This window comes from Geotrypetes seraphini, chromosome 13 (genome assembly GCF_902459505.1).
Source record: "Geotrypetes seraphini chromosome 13, aGeoSer1.1, whole genome shotgun sequence".
Classification (NCBI taxonomy): domain Eukaryota; kingdom Metazoa; phylum Chordata; class Amphibia; order Gymnophiona; family Dermophiidae; genus Geotrypetes; species Geotrypetes seraphini.
Window position 1 is genome coordinate 68,318,322 of NC_047096.1, and position 14,216 is coordinate 68,332,537.

Consider the following 14,216-nt stretch of genomic DNA (forward strand, 5'->3'; position numbering starts at 1 on the left):
ATATCGTGTTCTTTTCATATGCATATGATTCGAATTTGTGGTACATGCTTAAGGAGTTCCACCAAAAGGTGTAGTCTAGTAGTGTGGGTGACTTCCAATTTTTCAAAATGTGCATAAGAGCTGTCACAATCATGGTGTCAATAAGTTTAGGAGGACAGTTTGATAGTGCGAAACAAGGGTGTTGAGAACGAAGGATTATAATGTCAAGACCTCCTAATTCCTACCTCAGCCTTCTATGCAAAATGAGGCTTTAGGACTCATCTCAAGACGCTTTTGTTGCCAGCTTCCTTTCAGGTAGAGTTAGGAATCAAGGAAACTCATATCTTGGCATCCCAAGTCCTCTAAATTTTCTTCACACTTCTACCTCTAACCCTCTGTTGTAGTTCCTTCCTATTTCTCCTACTGTAAACCGCGTCGAGCTCTACGAACGTGGAGATGATGCGGTATACAAACCTAAGGATTAGATTAGATTAGATATTTGCTGTCAAAAAAAAAAAAAAAGAAGAGGAAGACAATTGTCTTTGCTCCTGCCCCACCCCTGTCTTGCCCCATCCCACCCTCTGTGCTACTCACAGCGACCTGCCCACCCCACACCTGCCTCCCACTAGTCTAACTCCTAAAACCACCCCTATTCCCCAGCACAGCCTCTCTTCTCTCCCCAACCCCTACTCAGGCCACCCCATTTGCAAGTCTCCCCATCCCCAGTACCTTCTCCAGTGCTCTTCTCTCCCCAACCCCTACTCGGGCCACCCCATTTGCAAGTCTCCCCATCCCCAGTACCTTCTCCAGTGCTCTTCTCTCCCCAACCCCTACTCGGGCCACCCCATTTGCAAGTCTCCCCATCCCCAGTACCTTCTCCAGTGCTGCAATCTACAAACTTCAGGTTTTGGATTCATTCTCTCCAGTCCAGACCCTACCCTGGAGTATGTTATGGTTTTTGAGAGTCTCCCCATCCCCAGTACCTTCTCCAGTGCTACAATTTAAAAACTTTGGGCAGCTGGCAGCATTAGGAATGTGATCCTTCTGCCCCGGAAGCCTTCACTCTGCAGGCACCGTTCCCGCGTAGGCGGGATGCTACAGAGTGAACGTTTCCGGGACAGGCCAACAGCAGAAGGATCACATTGCTAACGCTGCCAGCTGCCCAAAGTTTTTAAACTGCAGTGCCAGAGAAGGTACTGGGAATGGGGAGACTCACAAAAGCTATATCTGACTGTGGAGTGGGGAATGGACTGGAGAGAGCGAGTCCAAACCTAGACAAACTCCCTCCAGTCTAGGAAACCATCTGGACACCCAGTCAGTTCTCTAAAAAAAAAAGGATATGTCTGGGAAATCCAGACGTTTGGTAATCCTACTTTCAGGAGCAAACCAGGCTGTAAGTACATGGATGTGGGAGAGTGACAGATAATACTGATAAAACACAAGGCCAGGAAATATTGTCAGATAAGAGTAGAGGTAGATTATAGGGGCAGGTTTAGTAGTAAGCTATAAAATTAGCCAGGGACCACTTCTCAGGCAATAGGCCTGATGGGTCGCCGCGAGTGCGGACCACTGGGCAAGATGGACCTATGGTCTGCCTCAGCGGAGGCAACTCTTATGTTCTTATGTAAGAAAGAGATTTTAAAAAATAAGATTCCCTGCTGCTTACAAGATAAATTCCAGAAATTGAACTAAAAAAAAAAAATTAAAGAATATCAGTAAGAAACTGCTTTGGAGTGTAGCAGGACCAATTCTCTACCACCCCACAGACTCAGTTGGAGAAAACATGAAGCACAATCCTTCCTTTGATCAACCCAAGTTTCCTTAAATCTAGCACTTGAAGACCACCTCCTCAAGAGCTCCAAAAGGTTAGGGACAGCAAAGAGGACTATGGAGTAAAATGGGTCCTCGGTCTTCTCGCAGTTCATACCTGGCAGTGCAGTTTGGCCTTGGGTGTAGGTTGTGGTTTTAACTGTGTACTGCTTGCCGTAACCCAAGTCATTGTCATCCATTAGGATTTTGCCATTCAGCGAAGGCACTGTGGTGTTGGCCCCAGAGTGGATGCCCGAGTCATAGGTGTAGGTCTGTTGCCATTCTGTAACCTTGATGGGCCGCTCCACCATATCCATCGTAGCTCTGCTGGGAGAAGACAAAAAGCAAGCTGCTGTTAGACCTGCTGGTAAACAGAACTATGCCACAACCTCCCTTTATCTGTTGTTCCCTGGGCAGAATTAACACCATAGGCAATCTAAGCACATGCCTAGGGCTCCAAGATGAGAAGTACTACTATTAATTATTTCTATAGCGCTCCCAGATGAATGCAGCGCTGTACAGAGTCACAAAGAAGATAGATTGTAAGCTCTTTCGAGCAGGGACTAAAACAGCCAAAATAGACAAACAGGGTGTCATGGATACAGTTAAGGGGAATGGTTAATCAGCTGGCTGGGTTGGAGGGCAGTGGGGAGTAGGGTTTTCAGTCTGCTTTTAAGCAAGGTAAGGGGTTTAGCAGACAAACTCGGGTAATTTATTCCGGGCACAGGGGGCAACTAGATGAAAGGAACGAAGTCTGGAATTAGCAGTGGAGGAGAAGGGTACAGCCAAGAGCCAAGGTACAGACCTGCCAAGTCTCCCACCTATAAATGGTAAGCTTCCCACTAGTGTGGGATACTCGAGGCCTCTCCCTCTCCTCTTGCGAGCCTCCATTCCCTCCTTAGACCATTCCTCCTCCAGTTCATTTCTCCAAAGAAGCTCAGGGAAACTGCAGAGGCTGATCCCTAGTTCACTAGCAGGTTCTGTGCTAGGGTAAGGACTGAAACAATGTGCACTTATAGGCTGCACTGGGCCCCCCCTGCTTTTGAGATCTGTGAGAGGCTCAGCCCTTGTGCTCACATACAAGCTGCTGCAGACACACCAAGAGCTACCTCACACAGATTCCCTTAAACCACTTTATGAGAGGTAATCTGAAAGGAGGGGAGAAACACTGCTCTAGTCAGTCTATCTCAAACTGTGTGCCTCCTGAGATTCCAAGTGTGCCGCGGCACACTGAGGAGGAAGAGAGGTCCCTGCCAGCTGACTTCTCTACGTGGTACATCGCCACAATTCAAAGGCCTGTATGTTTCCCCCTTCTCTCTAGCATCCTCCATCTTCCCCCCCCCTGGCCTCCCGGTCTCACCTTTAAAACTAATTACAGCAGCCTGCAGAGGATCGCCGGTAGGTAAAATGATTTTATTTTCAATATAGTGATTGAAATGTGTCAGTTTTGAGAATTTATATCTGCTATGTATATTGTGTGTTTATGAAAAATGAATGGAAAAAAAAATTGCATTACAATTAGTAAAGGAGATGGTATCTGGAGCAGAGCTTGGGTGGGCTCATGGAGGTCTGTGGTTGGGGTACTCACTTGACATTTGTTAGACTTAGGGAGTACTTAGCTTGAAATAGTTGAGAAACGCTGCTGTAGGCAATCAGCTGGCGCCAATGCCCTCTTCCCTGCTGGCACCCCCTACTGGCGTCTCAAGGCCCATCTGGAGGGCCTCTCTGCACATGCACGGACATCGACGTGATGATGTCACGCATATGCGTGATGTCATCACGGCAACGTCCATGCACTTCTCGGTGCCTCAAGCCGTGGCCACTACCTTTAGTGTGCCCCGGCTCGAGAAAGTTTGAGAGACACTGGACTAGAGATTCCTGGGGGGAGGGGTGGGCGCTGTTTAAAGCGAACAGAGATCCATAAATGTATATTTAGCTAGGGTCCATTATAGTGTTAATTCAGCCTTGTCCCTGGGCCAGTCCTCGGCTACCCATCACCCATCCCAGTTTGACTATTCCCTATGTCCAGCTTTGTCGGCTCCAGCTCACAGTCATAGGAGCCAGTTCTGTGGGTGCCAGTGAGTGCTGAACACCCCTAATATTAAGCAAGCTCCTTCAATTTGTCCAGGGTATTATGTCTGGCACTCCCCATCATTTTGAAATGTTGGCGCCTATGCTCACAGCCACAGAAGTACCCTGCATGTACCCATATCGGTGCTCCAATCCTAGGAGCCCTCCTCCAACAGATAGTGCTGGACACCTTTCATATGTACCAGAAAATGTAAAGCTTTAAAAAGTTTCTCCCCAGATTCCTAGTCTGGCGAATGCAGAAAGTCCCAAAACCAGGAGCCCTGTTATCGTGTGCTTAAAATTTGGTCAAAGGATGTTGTCCTTAACATTGAAGACTAAATTCATTCTGATCCTCACCCAACTTCAGCCGATGCATTAATATGCATGTAAACGCATTTTAATGCCGTCTGTGATAAGGGTTTCAACACAAGCTAACACCCATGCTATGCCCTTCCTGCATTGCTGTCTCGTACTAGAACTAGATTCCACCTGCATTTACCCTATGGAAAGATTTCAGCCCGGGCTTCATAGTGTCCTTTCTATGCACTGCCTTGCATTTTTTAATGCCTTCTCTGCAATCTGTTTCTCCTCCATGCATCTTCATGTATATTTATCCACCTTCTGAATTACACTTCATGTTAAGTCTGTAAGATGCTACTGGCCTCACAGCTGTATTACTCTGGTATAGCAAAAATGATATTTTATCTTTATGAAAACTTGATATACTACTAAGTGGCCTAAAGGTTTTTAAACAGGTTAGGCAACAGACATAGATGAAGGGGGGGGGGAGGGAGAAAAATTATCACTGGGCCATTTTAATCTTTTAATAGAAACAAAAAGAACCCTAACAAGTTCCAAAGAGCAAAAAGGGGAACCAAATTAAAACAGTGAAAGTTTAATTTTATTATAACACATTATATCCAACAAATGTTAAAAAACTTATCCAATCGACGCAGGAAACATGAAATCAACAAAACAATGACGCCCAGGCACAATATGATACGGATCTTTATCTGTTGTTATGACCCTCATAAATAGATTTTAAATGAGAACTATCCCACTCCCCCCATGTCTGCAGGTCTAGATCAGGAGAGGGCTCTCCCCAGGGCCGGATTTAGATGAAAAGAGGCCCTAGGCTATTCCACTTATGAGGCCCTTTCACCTCCCATTTTTAAGTTTGTAAATTACATGAGAGATAATAAAATACATCATTACTGTGATATATATCAATATGTTAAATGAAACATGTTGTTATTGGTACTAACCTTTATAAAAAATGTGACACGGATAATAAATAAAAAAAAGTCGAGAACACTTATTTGGACATTTATTCTCGGCACCATATATAGTACTTGAAACAATAACTAATCAAACATAACACACAACATTGCCCCTTCCTATGTCCATAGTGCCCCCAGTGCGTCCTTCCTCACCTCACCACCCCCCTCCGATGCCCGCCTGCCTCCCATCCCCCTTACATTGAACACCCCCCATGCCATCCTGCCTGCCTGCCTTCCATTAACCCCCCACCCCCCTCCGATGCCAGCCTGCCTGCCTCCCATCCCCCTTCCACTGAAACCCCCCACCCCACCCCACCCCCGATGCCAGTCTGGGCCGCCCTGTCCTGACGGATCCATGTTTTGCCTCTCTCCCCGCGGGGCTAGGCTTTGCCCAGCTGTTTCTGGACTGACATCTTTCCCTCCCCGATCCTCCTCCCAGGGCGAGAAAAAGAAAGGAAGAAGCCGAGTCGGCGCCATGTTGCGGCCGGAGCCGGTTCCGATCCCGAAGCGTAGAATTTCTCCTTATTTTCGGTTCAGTGTTCACTGTTTTTAGAATAGTGTAATTTTAATTTTGCTAACAATTTGAATGTAGGCCCCTCTTGATCTTGAGGCCCTAGGCTGAAGCCTAGTTAGCCTATAGGAAAATCCGGCCCTGGCTCTCCCTCATTCTGGACTCCACAGGGATCAGAGGATCTCATACGTGCCAATATTTATGCAAGAAGAAAAAGTCTGGGCTGCTGGGGTTTTTTTGCTGTGCAAGATGTGCTAAGCTGGACCCCAGAGAAATACAGGAAGAGGGCGCCGAGGGGCTACTTCTGAATGCTGAACATCTGCTGAACAGTAGTGAGTAAAATATCTGAGATGGTTACTAGTAGTATTAATTATTTCTATAGGTCTACCAGACGTAGACTTCTGCTCTGCATTGCCTGGAGTCCCATTACCAGACACTATGTCCCCAGAATTTCCAGTCAGGAAAGGGTGTTATTGGTCATGCTGGGTGAACAGCTCAGAAGGAGAGAACGACTGGCAAGACTATGAATAGTCGCTAAAAGCAGAGGTGGTACAGCCAAAAAATTAATCTCTTCCTGAATGCCCAGTCCTAATAAAGGGAAACGAGGGGCAGAATGAGGAGGAGGAGAAGCGAAGTGGTTCATTATTCTGCCCGGGGCTTCGCTTGTTGAAATGGATGAGAGACAGCTGCGGGCAGAGATGCCCTGGAATGGCATTTCATCCCTTCAGCTTAAAGGGTGCCACTTCCTCACCTCCCAGCCACACCCTACTCTTCTCCTAGCCACAGCAGACTGGTTTATCCAGTCTTGGGAGTTCCAGGCACAACCAAAAGACACCTGGAGGAGAAGGGAGGCGGGCAGAGAGACGCTCTCTTTTATTGTCCATTTTTAATTTTTTTTTAACATGTTATTTGTAAACCACTTAGGCTACGATATAATGCAGGTGGTACAAAATAAAATGCCAACATTTATATGCCTGCATTTACACCTACTGTAGACATGACAAAAGTGGGCACATCATTGCCAACTTACGCTATTCTAGAACTGCTATGGTGCGCAAATTCACCAATATAAAAAATGCTAGCTTAGCACTCAGATTTTTGTCACCTTTTAGTACCCTTCATAGAACTGTGCCCCAATTTATTTATTTATTTATTCATTCATTCAATTTTCTATACTTAAGAACATAAGAACATAAGCAGTGCCTCTGCCGGGTCAGACCAGAGGTCCATCCCGCCCAGCAGTCCGCCCCCCGCGGCGGCCCAACAGGTCATGACCTGCCTTAATCACCAGAAGGGGCCCCCTTGCCCCCTAGGTTTCTCATCGAAGTCCTATCTTCCCATCAATGTCCTAACCCTCCGGCCTTGCACCTGCACGACCTGGTGAGCTGTCTATACTTAGGCAACACCCCAGCACCTCCCTCAGTACCCCACGATCCCCTTTTCCCTCAGGAATCTGTCCAATCCCTGTTTGAATCCCTGTACTGTACTCTGCCGGATCACTTCCTCCGGGAGCGCATTCCATTTGTCCACGACCCTTTGGGTGAAGAAAAACTTCCTTGCATTTGATTTGAACCTATCTCCCTTCAGTTTCTCTGAGTGCCCCCTCGTACCTGTCGTCCCTTTTAGTCTGAAGAACCTGTCCCTGTCCACCCTCTCTATGCCCCTAAGTATTTTGAAGGTCTCTATCATATCCCCCCTGAGCCTCCTTTTTTCCAGAGAGAAGAGCCCCAGTTCTCCCACAGGAACTCAGAACAGTTTTACATTAATTTATTCAGGTACTCAAGCATTTTTCCCTCTGTCTCAGTGGGCTCACTATCTGGGGCATTGGGGGAATTAAGGGCTAGATTCACTAAGCCCACCCATCACTTAGTGACCTGGACCCGATTCACTAACCTTTCTCCTGATCCGTGCATGCAAATGAGGGGAAGGACATCCAAAAGTAGGAAGGCAGTGATTTAGAAAAAAAATTAAAGGAACACCAACTGGGCTGGCCAATCACAAAAGAAGCAATTGCCGAGGACCGCTCGCAAACGTCCCTGCCGACTCTCCTGCACATTCTCTCCTATGGGTCCCCTGAAAAAGCAACCAGACCGCTGAGGCACATCTCCTGCTCTCTGCCACCCCGACTCTCCTGTTCTCCGTCGCCCTTTCTTGCAGTGCGAGCCCGTGGTTTTAACCCGTAGGTTTAAAGTGGGGCTGCACTGCGGGGAAGGGCGGCAGAGAGCAGGAGAGTCGGGGCGGCACGGACTTTCTGCTCCCAAACCTGACGTCGTGCTGAGCACAAGCCGCAAACTTCTCTGCAGCCCACCTCGGTTCTCCTCCATCCCCTGCAACAAGTCAGCAGCACTCGCACACCAGCAGGAGGGAGGAGACCCGCTGCTGGCCCTCTCGCTTCCACTTCGCCTGGAAGCGCGGGCAAGACTTGATCAGAAGGCCGCGGCGACCCCTTTGTGAAGAGCCTGCTCGGCTCCAGCTCAGAAAGGTTCCTAGCATATGAGTTTGCTAGTTTGCTGTTGGGGATAGTACATTAGTAAAGTAAAAAAAGTTTTTAAAAGTTCCAGCAGAAAGCATGCGCAGACCATCCACAGGCGAAGAAGATGGTCTGTGCATGCGTCGGGATCGCTCGTCAGCGATCCGTGTCATCAGTGGGGGGTGTTCCTCCGATTGCCCCCATTTAAATATGGACCCGTCGTGAATTGGTTGGCCTGCCACAGATCGCACACGATTGGGCAGGTTAGTGAATCTAGCCCTAAGGAGCAGCATGGGTTTGAACCCACAACATCAGGGTGCTGAGGCTATAGCTTTAACCACTGCACCACACTATCCCTAAGAGGGCAATAACCTACCACAAGCCTAATCTCAGCATTCTTGAGGGTTGTAAGCTTACATCAACAGCCAATGACAAGAGGATTTGAACCCAGTTGTTAACTTGCGCAGAAGACACAGCCACGCGTTGCATTAAAATGCATGATAACGATGCCATTAAAAACAGAGACCACAAAAAAAATGAGAATAAAACTTGATACGTAAGGAGGGAAGATAATAAAATTAAAATAGGAAAAAAAAAATAGATGATAAGGGGAGATAGGATAATGAAAATGTGGACATTTATGCGCGAGAGGGAATTTTTCAAGTACCTTTCTTATTTCTAATCTTAATGTATATTTTCTGTAAACCGCTTAGAACCTAACGGATGTAGCGGTATATAAGAAATAAATTACATTACATTACATATATCTCGTAAGCGTCTTTGAACAGAAATGTCTTAAGGTTTAATTTGAATTGTGGTGGCGTTGCTACTTGTAGAAATGAGGGTGGATTAAAATATAAAACCATATTGTACAAAAATTATCCTGTAGAGCAAACATTAAGAAAAATCAGTTGGGACACGCAGTGCTTCCACACAGCTCCAGGCATTGCACTGCCATCACAAACCACAATTCCAGCCTAGCCCAGCCCAGTACCTCCTGAGGAAATACCAGAGCAGTTACAGGTCCCCATCTCAGCCATATACACTTCTCCCTCCCTATTCGTGGGGGTTAGGGGCCGAGCGAATAGGGAAAATTCGTGAATAACTTTTGAGCCGGCTCTGACCCACCCCGGACTTTTCCTGGTGGTCTAGCGGTGATGCGGGGTAGGAGCAATCTTCCTATGCTCCTGCCCTGTGCAGAGCCGTGCTGCGAGTTCCCGCGGTCTCACAAGATAAGGTCCATGCTCCTGAGATGGCTGCTCGCCTCCCTCCGTCTCCTCCAATCACCTCCTTTCTCACCCCAATCCAAGTCCCGGGGCTGGCTTTTTTCGATGCGGGCTGCCAACGAGCAATTATTGGGGGGGGGAGGGGCTGGGGAAAAAAAAACCTGTGAATAATCGAAACCACGAACGTCGAAACCACGAATAGGGAGGGGGAAGTGTAGGTCCTAGTGAGAAAAGTTCAAAAGCACCAGTCTGCATCAGCCAAGAAACACTGGGCTCCTTTTACTAACTAAGCTGTTAGATAGTGGCCATAGCATGCCCTTAATATGGGTTTTTCCCACAACAGTAAAATAGTCGAATCTCCATTTTTTTTTGATTAATGACCATATGTCCATTAAAAAATTAGGGTGTAAGCATTTACAGACACCCATTTTGTAGGTAATAAAGGCTCATTTGCTAATCTTGTACTAGAGAATGACACGGTGACAAAATTCATCACCGTTCCCGTCCCCGCGGATAACCGTGGGAAATCATCTTCATGTCATTCTTTAAGGAGAGAGGGGAGAATCGGAGTATGAATGGCCACAACCACTGACCCGCAAGCTTTGCTTTGAAGAACGCTGGTGTAGAAGGACTGAGGTTGAGATAGACACAAAAAAAATGACATGGGATTATTTCCCACGGTTTTCCGCGGGGACGGGAACGATGATGAATTTTGTCACCGTGTCATTCTCTATCTTGTACTAATCAGTTAACACCTAGTAATGTAGCTGATCAGCCTCCTGATATGCTCCCTCTGTAGAAAAAAGTATTTGTTAGCACTCAAATCTCAACCTTACTGCAGGATACCAGAGCGTATGCCAGAGTACGCCATTTTAAGCTGCAGTAAACATGTGCTAGTCTTTACTGCAGATTAGGAAGAGGAGTCTTATGTCTTCTGGCACTAAGATACTTCCAGCTCAAAAAAAGAGAAAAGGCCAATTTTGTCCGACATCTAAGAACATGCTTCTTTTTTCTTTCAGTATTTATAGCAAAATGCAAGGATATAAAAGTGTACTATACCAGGTCAGACCAAAGCTGGAAAAAGCCCAGCATCCTATGTCGGTGATTGGACCAGGGCACGTGTACCCAGATTTCTTCATTAAAAAAATTTGAAAAAGGACACGAGGCCCCGCCCCGTTCCACCCTCAGTCATGCCCCAGCCCTACCCCCAACCAAAACTCGACTCTTCTTCCCTAAGTCCGAGGAGCATCTGGAGGGCCTCCGAGCATTCACAAATGCAACATGATGATGTTACATGCATGCGCATATGCGTGCAACATTGCTTCACATTCATGCTTAGAGGTTCTCCAGACGCGGCCCCGAGCTCAGGGTTTTCCAAAACTCAAACTGCCAGGTTTTAGAAATCCTCTAAAAAAAGAACATGTTCGGGTTTTCCCAGACATCTGGTAACCCTAAACCAGCAGATCCCAAAGAGCAGCTTCAGTCATTTTTTTGCTTACACCCAGAGATAAGAAGTGGTTTTTCCAAAGTCTACAGGCTAACAGTGGCAGCTAGGGATGAGTCATGTTTGGTGTTTATTCATCTACTGCATGGAGGATTTACTCAAGGTTGGGGGCAGGAAGAGAGAGGAAGCTGCCATATTAAGTAACTGGGATGCACAAAGGGAATACACTATAAAGTTCAGATGCAACAAGCTACAGAATACATCCTGAGCTCTCCATTCTATTGGCACCGTAGAGTACATTACATTACATTAATGACTTCTATTCCGCCTGTACCTTGCAGTTCTAAGCGGATTACATCAAAAGATAACTGGACATTTCCAGGATGAGGGATACAATTAAAGACATTGGGCCTAATACAACAAGAAGATAGCTAGACGTTTCCAGGAAGATGAATACAATTAAAAGCGTTAGGTCTGAAACAATTTTGAAGGGAAGATACTGGGAGGGGGAGAGAGGGGAAAAGAAAAAGGGGTTAGTACATTTGGATGAATTTCTTAAATAGCAGTGTTTTGATTTCTTTTCGGAAAGCTTTGATGTCAGTTGATGCTGTCAGTAAGTTGGTGATGGAGGGGTCCAATTTAGCTGCATGTGTTGCTAGTAGGTTGTCATACATCTTTTTGCGCTTGGTTCCTTTAAAAGGGGGGGTGGAAGAAGGGGGATTGGGTTCTCCTCTGTCTGGATGAGAGGTTCCTGTTTAGGCGGTTGTTTAGGTAGGTGGGTGCCGTTCCGTTTAATGTTTTGAATAATATGCAGTAGAGTTTGAATTGGATGCGGGCTTGTATTGGAAGCCAGTGTGACTCTAGGAAGGCGTTGGTGATGTGGTCAAATTTTCCAAGGGAATAGATCAGTCTGAGGGCAGTGTTTTGCACGGTCTGTAGTTGTTTTATTAAGTAGGTGGGACAAGGAAGGTAGAGAATATTGCAATAGTCCATTAGACTTAGGACTAGGGATTGGACTACGAGTCTGTAATGTTCTTTGTCGAAGAATTTTCTGATTTTGCGAAGGTTGCGCATGGTGAAGAATGCTTTTTGTGTGATTTTGTTGATTTGCAATTGAAGAGTGCAACGTCTGTCTAATGTTACTCCAAGGAGTTTGAGAGCGGGCTGTATGGGGTATTTGGTGGTTTTTATTTCTAGTTCGGTTGTAGAAGGGGTTTTGTCCTGTTCAAGCAGTAGGAATTTAGTTTTATCTGGGTTGAGCTTCAGTTTGTGTTCTGACATCCATTTTTCCACTGCTGCTAGAGTTTTTACCAGGTTATCTGCTGTAGTGGGGTTTTGTGAGTCAAAAGGGAGGAGTATGGTAATATCGTCTGCATAGCTGAATGAGGTTATTTCGAGTTTGTCTAACAGGGTGCCGAGGGAGGAAATGAAAAGATTGAAGAGTATGGGTGATAGTGGGGAGCCTTGAGGTACTCCGCAGGGATTTGTCCAGGACTCCGATATGAGATCCTTTGTTTTTACTCTGTATGTTCTTGTTTTGAGGAATCCTTGGAACCAGTTGTATACTCCGCCTGAGATCCCTATTAGAGGTCTGCACGGGAACGGGGATTGCGGGGATCCCGCGGGTTCCCCCCCCTGGCTCACGGGACTCCCACGGGGACGCCCCCTGGCCCACGGGACTCCCACGGGGATGCCCCCCTGACCCACGGGACTCCCACGGGGATGAAAACAGCCTACCTAAATTCTGGCGATGCAGGCATGCAGCTTACAAGTCCGGCGTCGCGGCGGGAAATAGCCATGCTGAGCAGTGAGCTCAGCACGTACACAGATGAAAGCCTTGCTTGCTGATTGGTCCGGCGGCCGTGCTGCTTTCTCTTGGACTGATGGTGATTAGGGGAGAGAAGCTCCAGCTGGCTGACTGACGGACATGCCTGTGTCAGGGCTCCTTAGGGCACCATGTTGTGTGTGTGGAGGATGACACCTGTAATGATCAGGTTAGACGATAAAACTAATGTCCATGGAAGACCTGTGCACTGAGGCTGCTTCTGACTGAGCTGGAAACCCAAAAGAAAGGGAAGAAGTGGTGGGCTTAGAATGCACCAGAAAGCAGCCAGAACCACACAGTGCCAGCAGCAATCCCAGCAAGCTCACTCCAGGAAAGAACAAAAATGTTTCATCTACCCCAGAATGCAGAGGTGGGAGCACAGGGAAACAGGACTGGATTATCATCATGAATCAAAACTAAAAAAAAAAAGATTCACAAAAAGAATTTTAAAAACCCATGCACTTAATCATTTAAGAGGGGAGGAATACGAGTCAAGTTTCTTGTAAAATTATAAAAGGCTTCCCAGCTCTAAGCTGCCCATGGGTGGCTGGCTCTCTCTCCCCCCTCCTCAAATAAAAGATTCTTGCTACATGAGCCCAGAACAGACCACCTCACCCCAGAATAACTGCTGCTTGAGCCCTTTTAGGCACAGTTTAACTGCAGAGTCAGGTCTAAAGGATTTTTCAGCATTTCTGCCAATAACTTCAAGAAAGAAGAGTAACCCAGCAACTGGTTGTTCTAATGCCCTATTTGATATGCTAAGAGCAAGCTACAAGCACTTCTAAACTTTCCAAGCACCACCAAGGACTCCCTGAGGTCCTCTAACCCTCAGCAAAATGGAGATCTGGGAAAGTCTAAATGGACATTTAGTGCAGTGAGGTCAGAATATTAAGAAAACACCTGTGCTGAGACCCAGATGGTTTACATAGGTATGCTGTCACCAAATCTCAGTATGGACCAGACATCATCAAAATCATGAGTGATGGGTAAAAAACCAAGATTGGCTTAGCTGACTGGAGTCCCTGAGTAATAAAGTGGGGTAAAAGCAGGCCTGCTACTCTCTGTGTCCGACTCGCCTCTGCCTCAGTGTCAATACTGATCCTAGGAAGTTGCCAGAACAGAAGGACCAGACTATAATAATCACACCAAAATCAATGGAAAACCCTTCCCACTAAACTGCCAGCAAAGTTAATCATCTACCAAACCTAAACAAAAACAGCAAGCATGGTAGCAAAGGTTCAAAAAGACTTTTGTAGAAATACTAAGATCTTCCTGTCTGCAAATGCAGGCATTGAATAGTCAAATCGCTCCCTTCCCCAGAGTCCAGTCTTTGATCTTGGTCCAGACAGCACACAAATCTTTGGGCACATCATGCTGACTCTAAGGAAGTCTCAGATAAATACACAGCTCTTTTCTCCAGTCAGACTGTCTCAGACCAGCCCTTCCTGTTCCTCCACAGTCAGCTATTTTCTAAGAGAAGTGGGGACCATATTCTGTTTTTGTCAGTCAGTTTAACAAGAACTGCAACTGCAAGTTTCCCCACCTCCTGCCACATGTCAGGGAACAGACGTGTCGCATCCAGATATACGCAGAGAAAATGGA

General features: G+C 46.6%; 1 protein-coding gene across 4 annotated transcripts in view; it reads right to left on the reverse strand.

Moving 5' to 3' along the window:
* The window catches only part of JUP (junction plakoglobin), a 95,484-nt gene that overhangs the window by 36,403 nt on the left and 44,865 nt on the right, over positions 1–14,216 (reverse strand). For 2 of the 4 annotated variants that reach the window (XM_033917911.1, XM_033917909.1), the window contains exon 2: positions 1,907–2,112. In XM_033917911.1, the coding sequence (XP_033773802.1) occupies positions 1,907–2,105 (199 nt within the window). In that variant the 5' untranslated portion in view covers positions 2,106–2,112. Of the gene's footprint in view, positions 1–1,906; positions 2,116–14,216 lie in introns of all 4 variants that reach the window. The other 2 variants (XM_033917912.1, XM_033917910.1) reach the window with 1 other exon arrangement.